General features: G+C 45.5%; 1 protein-coding gene across 2 annotated transcripts; it reads right to left on the bottom strand.

Moving 5' to 3' along the window:
- Positions 1 to 1,022: 1,022 nt before the first annotated feature.
- LOC123393537 (CMRF35-like molecule 1) lies at positions 1,023 to 7,715 on the bottom strand. Of its 2 annotated transcripts, XM_045085951.1 has the most exons (4): positions 7,439 to 7,715; positions 6,511 to 6,862; positions 3,329 to 3,661; positions 1,023 to 1,547 (listed from the first exon to the last, which is right to left on the bottom strand). In XM_045085951.1, the coding sequence occupies exons 2-4, from the start codon at positions 6,518 to 6,520 to the stop codon at positions 1,369 to 1,371; spliced, it is 522 nt and encodes a 173-aa protein (XP_044941886.1). In that variant the 5' UTR covers positions 6,521 to 6,862; positions 7,439 to 7,715; the 3' UTR covers positions 1,023 to 1,368. The 2 variants fall into 2 exon arrangements, with proteins under 2 accessions (XP_044941886.1, XP_044941885.1); XM_045085950.1 differs by lacking the exon at positions 6,511 to 6,862.
- Between the last annotated feature and the right edge of the window lie 1,286 nt (positions 7,716 to 9,001).

The raw sequence follows: 9,001 nt of genomic DNA, 5'->3' as shown, positions 1-9,001 counted from the left end.
CATGATATGTAGATACCATGGAATGCAGTGAAGCCATTAAAAACAAAAATCTGTAGATACTGTTAAGGAATGATTTTCAAAATACATTGAGTGAAAACAGGTAAACTACAGAACAAAATGTGATATTTTTCTTTGAGGGAGGGAAAAATAAATACACTATATATGGTTTAGATGCATAGAATTTCTCCATCATACACACACACACACTCACACACACACAGTGGTTCCAGACCTTACCTTTGGGTAGGGGACAAGGGTAGAAGACAGACGATACCATTTTACTTCACATTTTGTGTACTTTTTAAATTTCCTTTTCTAAAAAAGTCACCTATTGCATGGAGCACTGGATGTGCTGCATAAACAATGAGTCTTGGAACACTGAAGAAATAAAATAAAATTTTAAAATATATAAAATAAAAACAAAAACAAGAATCCGCAGGGGCACCTGGGTGGCTCAGTGGGTTAAAGCCTCTGCCTTCGGCTCAGGTCATGATCTCAGGGTCCTGGGATCGAGTCCCACATTGGGCTCTCTGCTCAGCAGGGAGCCTGCTTCCTCCTCTCTCTCTCTGCCTGCCTCTCTGCCTACTTGTGATCTCTGTCTGTGTATGAAGTAAATTTAAAAAAAAATCTTTAAAAAAAATCCACAAATAAATATAAAAGTTCGCATCTGCTCAGTATTTCACTAGCTCCCTCTTGCCAAGGAGACGGCAAGTGGTGCACAAAAGAAGAATGTTTCCCTGGGTCATCGGTCAGGTTCACTTGGACACACAGTCAGCTCTGGTCTCCTAATCCCACACCGGGACGTGTCTGCATCCAATGCCTGAGTTCCTCCACGGTGTGTGTAGAAGACGGAGCTGGTGTACTGTATTAAGAATAAGCTGAACAACCTGCTGAATGGGAGGCAAACACCACCCACATGGGTGTGCAGGGAGCTCCCTCCACAGCCAGCCTCCCATTTTGGGGACATGAAACAGGGTCGTGTTAATGGAAGGCACAGTTTTAATACAGCCACACAAAGGAAGGAGAGTCACAATGTTTATTGCTTACAGCCGTAGGGGAGAGGCGCCCAGTGAGCCTGGGAAGAGCGGTCCTCCATCCCAGACCATGAGGGAGCAGGAGCCCCAGAGCAGGGTGGCAGGTCCTCTTACTTACACCATGGTTGGGACACAGGTCACTGATTTTTTCTGGGCTCAACTCCAAGTGGTTATTTCGAAATGTGACTCAAGAAAAGCAAAACAGGAACTTATGGAGGAGTTCTAGAGAGCCTTATCTAAGCTCTAGATTTCCGGAGTGAGCAGGGTTGCCCTACTATAAAATGCCTGGGCAGCAACTCATCAGAACAACAGCGGATTGTTTTCAAAACTTGTTTCACTCGCCCCAAATGGTCATGGAGAATGTGCGCTTCTTCTGATCAATGGACAGCTGGTTCTTCCTCAGCTCAGGTCCGGTGGTTTGAACAAGGATGCGGCAGCTATTCAAATCCCTGTCCGGACACCATGACTTCACGAAGGTCTCCCAAGCCGGGCTGTAGTGACACTGCACGGTCACTTGCAGATGGAAGTAGAAGAAAAGAAACGATGAAGAAAAGAAAAAGGTAATGAATTAGAGCGCAAATATAAAATAGAGAAGATCAAAAACCCAACAATGGGCTTTTCGATGAAGCCAACCCCTCTCAGGATATTTGTGATGAAAGGAAAGGTCTGAATAATCAATAATCAAAACAGGTACATCACACAATATCCCGGGCCTAGTAAAAAGAAGGAAAGGCAATAAGGGGACAGGATAATAAAAGGATATCTATACAACTGTAGGCCAATAAATTTGAAGCTTTAGGGAGAATAAACAAATTTCTAGCAAAAATAATGTGATATCCTAAAAGATATTCACAAAAAGAAACAGAAAACCTGAATCCTCCATCAGCTATTTCAAAGAATCAAATCCATTATTAAAAACCTCTCCAAGGAGCCCCTGGCTGACTCAGTGGGCAGAGCGAGTGACTCTTAATCTCGAGGTTGGGAGTTCAAGCCCCACCTTGGGTGTGCAGATTACTTAAAATGAATGAATGAATGAAATAAAACATCTCCAAAAGAAACTCCAGGCCTAGGGCACCTGGGTGGTTCAGTGGGTTAAAGCCTCTGCCTTCGGCTCAGATCACATTCCCAGGGTCCTAGGATTGAGCCCAGCATCTGGCTCATCGCTCGGCAGGGAGCCTGCTTCCTCCTCTCTCTCTCTTTCTGACTGTCTCTCTGCCTACTTGTGATCTCTCTCTGTCAAATAAATAAATAAAATCTTTTAAAAAACGAAAGAAGAGAGAAAGAAAGAAAGAAAGAAACAAACAAACTAGCTAGCTCCAGGCCCATAGAGCTTCAAGAGAGATACCTTCTAATCATTTAAGGAAGAAAGAATGTTTGTCCTAAACAAAAATTTCCAGGACATAGGAGAAGAAGATGCAGTCCTAAATCCTCTGAATGAGACTAGCACACTCTTGATGACAAAATCTGACAAGGGCAGTACAAAAAAGAAATCTTATAGGCAAAAATCACCCATAAACATAAACGTCAAACTCTACATCAAAAAAAAATCAGCAAGCTGAATCCTGGGATATAAAAGCAAGATAATAGTTCATCACTAAGTTGGATTTATCCAAAGAATGTGAAATTGTTTGAATAAGAGAAAACCAGTATGTATAATATGCCACATTAATAGAGTCAAGGAGAAAAATCATGTGATCATTTCACAGATGCAGACAAAAGTCTTTGATAGATTTTAAATAGTCCTTTGACTAGGAAGGCCTTTCTAGACCTTAGGACTCAACCACAGCACCCCGACTGTGCTGGGCCTCTTCCCTCTGAGACCAGAATATGGAACAGGGAGTGGGAATAGCCATTAGGACGTCTGGCCCCAAACTCCAGAATGAGCAGGGACACAGGGGCACCAGAGGTCCAGGAAAGCATTGACAAGAATCGGGGTCTCTGGGTCCTGGGGAAAAAGGTCCCTTTGGCCCAAGGACTGAAACTGGGACCATCACTTGCATCTCCATGGACAAAAGACTCAGGCACTGGGATGCACAGAGAAACACCTGCCCAGAGAGGCTGGATCCCGTCCTGGAGGAGGTGGCAGGAGCTATGAGAGCATCAAAGAGAAGCCCTCTCCCTCCCAACCCAAGGGGTGCTTTGGGGTCCTAGAAGAATTCAGGACTCAACCACTTTGTGTGACAGTTCACTCCAAGTGACATAAGTCACTGGAGAGAAACCTCAGGGAGCATCACAGAGCAGGTCCTGAAGACACATACATACACACACACACACACACACACACACACTCTTACCTGGGTCAATGGTCACTTTAACTGTGACCCCAAGATCAGTTCCAGCTCTCGCAATCCCACACCAGTAAGTGTCTGCACTGTTCCACCTGAGGTCCTCCATGGTCACGGTGAATGTGCGTGATTCCCAATCGTCCTTGATGGACACTCGGTCACGCTTCACTTGCCGCTCTGATCCGTCAGTTTGAACGAGGATATGGCAGTCACTCCACTCGGCTCCTTGACACCACCACTTATAGTAGGTCTCCCACCCATGTCCATAGCGACACTGCACAGTCAGTGAACCCCGCAGTGGGCCACTCACTGCACTGGACACTGCTGTGAGGGCAGATGAGCCTGGAAACACAAACCAGTGCTGGTCACACCACACCCTACCCACTGAGGGCAGAGCCACAGTCTCCTGCATCACAAGTAGCCCCAAGAAACCCAAGTGCCTGATGAGTTGAGTGACAGTCAAAGAGGGAATACACCTTCCACAAGACAGACCTTTGTCCTTCAAAACTCCACTCATCAAAGCCACCACAGAAATCACCTAAGAGCACAACTCTACCCCTCAGAGAAAAAAGAATGTCCCCACGGAGCAAGGACAGCTTTCGATAACCCACCCTTCCCCCTCCCTGTGGTCAATGTCATCTGGAAGCAAATGACCCAAGCGAAGGCATGGCCCAAGTCCACTTCGGCCCATTGTCCTCATGCGAGATGTGGGCTCTGTGGTTTCAGACCTTTTCGTTTTTCTAGAGTAGCCGGGAATCTGGATTTTGTGTGAAACCTCTCAACTTGAAAATACTGGTTTCATTAGAAAACTTTTTTTTTTCCCCTAAGTTATTAATTTCTCAGGAGAGACTGACTACAAAAACCTTGCCTGCTAGCTCACCCTAGCTTTCAGTCCTCAGCTCCAGCTCTATAGTCCTAAAGAAGGTTCTTTTCTGGAGTTATCTGTGCTGTCTGCTGAGGTCCGATATCAGTGATGTTCCTTTCGCACAATTAATCTAGAAGATTTCTATCGTTTCACGTGCTGAGATCAAAGAGAACAAAGGAATTCCTGTGTCTTTAGACTCCTAAGAAATTATTGAAACTGGAAAATTCATTATTGGGACAAATTCTTTGGTTTCTGGAAATTGTTTTCCGCGGAATATTGACTATTCAAGTTCTTTGAGGGTTCCTGATCTGTTCTATTGTTTTATTTTGGTTTTTTTTTTCCAGAATGTCCTGCATTATGTATGAGCATAAAGTCCTGCAATTAGAAAGTATCCTTTATAATGAAAATGTTCACATATGTTTTAATTCCATGTTCTGACCGTAGGTGCTGTGTGGTTTTGGTGTATTACACCTGCCGCAGGATGTCCTCCTCTTCGTTTCTACTCTCCTCCCACATTTTTTACACATTAATTTTTTACACATTTTGAAATTAGCTTGTTTTATTTCCTAAGTTATTAATTTCTCCTATGGATAATTTCATTCCTTTTCTTTACTCCAGATTTCCACATGGGCTCTTTTTCCAACTGGTTATGTGAAAGACAGAGGTCATTTTCTTCCTTTCTAAAATGAATTAAAGTGTGTGAAAAGCCAAGAACTTACTTTTGTTGATGGTAGAGACTCAGATCTAATGCCCTTCTCATGAATTTGAAGTGTATACCTCAGTGGTTTTTAGGATATTCACAGAGTTGTGCCAACATCACCTCTAATCCCAGAACATTCGGTCGCCGCAGAAAGAAAGCCTGTACCCCTTGTCGCTCCCCGCTTTCCTCTTCCTTGAAGCCTTTGATGACCACTCATCTACATTCTGTCTATTGAGTTCTCTCTTCTGGACACTGCCTACGAATAGAATCCTACGATCTTACCTTCTTCTCTGGCTTCAGTCACTTAGTAGAATGTGTGCTAAGGCCCAGTCTACGGGAGGGAAGGGCACGTTTATCTTATCCATTCATCAGCGGATGATACGTGAGTTGTTTTGACTTCTTGCCTCAGTGAATAATGTTGCTATGAGCAGTTATGTACTAGTGTCTGTATTGATTCATGCTGACACTGTGTTCACAGCAGAAGTTCCAGGATGGGTTTTCTCAAGAGCCCATAAGAAGCTGCTGTGATTCTGAAAATTCTCTGGGAAACTCCCACCCATTGTCTTCAGCCTCCACCAATAGAGTAAGGGTTCCCAAGAGCGAGACAGGAAGCCACCCTGAATCTCTCCTCTCCCCATGCACACTTCAGCTGCCCGCAGACAGTAAGGCTGCTCTCCCGCCTTCCAAATCTTGGCAGGTGCTTCCAGGGACAAACTCCAGCCCACACAAGGAAGGTGACTGGAGGGAAGGTGATTCCCAGGTTTTGCCCAGGGATGCAGAAGAGGGCTTAGGAGGGGCGGTAGTGATATCAACATCAACAGAGGAGCTTACGCTCTCTGCCCCTTGATCAATTCTGCCCCTATGTTGTCGAGGACTGGATGTTTGTGTTGCCCCACAATTCCTGTGTTGAAGTCCCAAGCTCTAATGGGATGGTATGTGAAGCTGGGGCTTTGGGAGGGCATCAGGGCTAGAGGAGGTCATGATGGGGATCTCAGGGTGGGATCAGTTCTCTCATGAGAAAAGACACCAGAGAGCCTCTCTGTCTTTCTTTCTCTGTGTCTCTGTCTCTGTTTCTCACTCTCTCTGTCTCTCCTCCCTGAACACAAGGTGGGGGTCCCCGTGAGAAGGTGGCTGCCTGAAAACCTGAAAGAGAACTTTCATCATGAACTGAAATCAGCCTGCACCTTGATCTTGGACTCTCTAGCCTTCAAACTCTGAGAAAAGAAATTTCTCTAGTTCAAGCCCCTCAGTCTCTGGTATTTTGCTCTTTGCTCTTATGACTCATACGCATTTGTAACTCTTTTATGAACTTCCAAATTAAGAAAATAGTAGCATACAAGGCACCTGAGTGGCTCAGTCGGTTCTGCAGCCAACTCTAGATTTTTGACCCAGGTCATATTTTCAGAGTCCTGAGGTCAAACCTCATGTCGGGTTTCATACTCAGCGTGGAATCCGTTTGAGATCTCCCCCTCTGCCCCTCCTCCCACTCACCCTTTCTCTATTTCTCTCTTTCTCTGCCTCTAAAATTTTTTAACAAATTGCAAAAAAAAAAAAAAAGAATATAGTAACACGAACGCTTTCCCAATAAAGATTCTGCGTGCAAATCTCTCATTCAAATTGCTTTACCTCTGCACATAGGATGAAGTCAGTAGGTGAGTCAATGGGGTCTTTTTATTTTCCATGATGTCCTCCTTCCCAGAAGGGACACTGTCTGCCTCCTGCCCCAGCAGCCATGGTTCTGGAGGATGAGAAGCAACAGAGCTGGGGCAGCAAAATTGTCCTGTCTTACTAGCTCTTGTCTTCTCCAAGCATCAAGAACCAGCTGCCCTCCAAAGATTTGCCATCCAGCCCAGAAACAGGAAACTTCTTATCTCTGGTCTTCCCTCCCGGTGACACCACTCAATAAGTCTCAGTGGTTGTGCTAATGACGCTGGACATCGGTCTGGTCCTTGTCATCCAGAGCAGAGACTCAGGCGGCCTGATGTGCAGGATTGAACAAGTCTTCAGAGAACCTGTCACACCCTACTTTTCTGCTGGTCTTCCTCCCTCTACTCTGAGCTCTTCCGAAGAGAGGGTCTTAGCTCTAACTACAAGTCAAGGTCACTGTGCAAGCTTTTAAGTGATCCAGATGTCTGAACCCCACTTTGACTGAGTGGATCTCAGCTGGAGACTGAGCTTATGAGCTCCTTCAAAGCTCCTTTGGAATTCATGCATTTATATATGTGCATAGATATGTGTGCATATGGTTTTATCATCTCTCTGTCTATCCCTCCTTCCCTCCCTCCAGCCATCCAGCCATCCATCACCTATCTAGCTAACTATCTGCCAGAACTGGCAAACCGTGCCCTAAAAAACAGACACTGTGTTATTTACTTTTGTTTCTCCAACACCTTACTTAGTACCTGTCAAGTAACAAAAACTCTGAAGGTTTTTTTTTAAAAGAAGTAAGTATCTGAGTGAAAGGTCCTGCCATTTCCCCTGTGAAAGACACTGTCTGTGCCCTACCCCAGCCCTGCAGGTGGTCTGGCCTGGATCCCCCACACCACTCACTCACCTTGGATGATGGGAAGGAACAGAACCAGGAGCCGCCACATGTCCTGTCTGCCTGGGTTTTCTCCCTGATGCTCAGCTGATGCCCGCTGCCCTCCAGGGACTGGAACTGAGCTCAGAAGCAAACTGCCTTCTATTTCTCAAAATTGTTCTTTTATAGTTCCTCTCCTTTACTTCCCATAATTTTTTATTCAGTTACTTTCTAATTTGTTTAATTAGGAGGAAAGCAGTGCCATCCTTTGGGACCCTATGGTTAACACGGTTTTTCTCAATGATTTGGGAAAGCGAAGTGTGGTTAGGGTGCCACTTGCCAGTATGTGTGAGGAACGGGGAAGTCCGCAGACGGCAAACCAGATGACACATGCAACGGAGCCTCAGAGTGTGGGTCCAAGGAAGTGATGGAGACACATTGGGTTTGTACGTGGGGAAACCCAATGCAGTGTTCAGGACTCACACCCAGTCTTGCTGGACACACAGCCCCATCCTAATCTTCCTTCTGGGTAACCCACCTCAGTGCCTCCCAGACGACCCCTCTTTCCCTGGCCTCTGGTCCAGCCCTGAGCATGACCCTTGGGTCTCTCCTTCTCAGGCTTCCCACCATGGTTCAGATTCCCTCTGAGACAGAGGGGTCATGGGGAGATTTTAAGGAAGGAGAAGTAGCCTCTTCCCATCAGCCTCATTGTAGCCTAGAAGCTTCCTCTGCCATCTTTTGGTGTATTTCCCCTGACTGTGGAATGGGGTCACTTCCCAGCCCCAAACTGCTTATGCTAATGCCCCCTAAGGGGCTTTCCCACAAGGCTCCCCTCTTCCTTCACGTGTCCTCACCTATCCTCTGTTCTCTGTCCCCTTTCACTCTCCTCTCTGAGACAATTCTTTTGTATTCTTTTTTCTTTTATGTTTTCAACATTTTTGAGCTTGGTTGTATCTTAGGAGGATTTTGTTTAGTTTTGTGTTTTCAGTGTCTCTTCCAATCTTTGGATGAAATGTTTAGTTGAGGAATTGTGGTTTTTTTAAATATTTTATTTATTTATTTAAGAGGGAAAGGGAGAGTAAGAGGGAGAAACAGACTCCCCACTGAGTCAAAAGCCTGATGTGGGACTGTATCCCAGGACTCTGGGATCATGACCTGAGCCGAAGGCAGACGCCCAACAGACTGAGCCACCCAGGCACCCTAGGAATTATATTTTCATTTCAAAAGCTTGTTTTTTGTTCTCTGCTTGCTGTAGTTTTCAAAACTCTCCTCACTCTGTGGTCATGTGCTGGTTTGGTCTGGTCTGGTTTGGTCCTTCTCTTTTATATCCCAAACATGCCTCAAAGACTGATAGTTGTTGGTTGTCTGACTGTAATGGAGAATGAGCCAGAGCATAGCTGATCAGGGCTCTGAGTATGTGGGGGCAACACAGCATGCGAAGCATGGGTGTCGTAGTGTTCCAAATCCTTTGAGCTTCCATCCCTTCTTGAACTACAGGCTATGCTCTCACACGAGCGGGCAAAGGGATCTTCTAAACTCCAGAATGACAAGGACTGAAGGTGGCCCCCAGCATCCTCTCTAGCTGCCTTGGTTTCC

Source organism: Mustela putorius, unplaced genomic scaffold (assembly GCF_011764305.1).
Source record: "Mustela putorius furo isolate JIRA1106 unplaced genomic scaffold, ASM1176430v1.1 tig00000873_pilon_pilon_pilon, whole genome shotgun sequence".
In the NCBI taxonomy this organism is placed as follows: Eukaryota; Metazoa; Chordata; class Mammalia; order Carnivora; family Mustelidae; genus Mustela; species Mustela putorius.
The sequence above is the reverse complement of the archived record's forward strand: the minus strand, read 5'-3'. Positions and strand labels throughout refer to the sequence as shown.

Bases quoted from the DNA above. Each gene is read 5' to 3' on its own strand.
- LOC123393537 (XM_045085950.1), bottom strand. From the start codon at position 7,478: ATGTGGCGGCTCCTGGTTCTGTTCCTTCCCATCATCCAAG. The intron at 3,662-7,438 runs GTGAGTGAGTGG...TTGTGTTTCCAG, and splicing joins GTTCCTTCCCATCATCCAAG to GCTCATCTGCCCTCACAGCA. The intron at 1,548-3,328 runs GTAAGAGTGTGT...TCCATCTGCAAG, and splicing joins TAAAGTGACCATTGACCCAG to TGACCGTGCAGTGTCACTAC.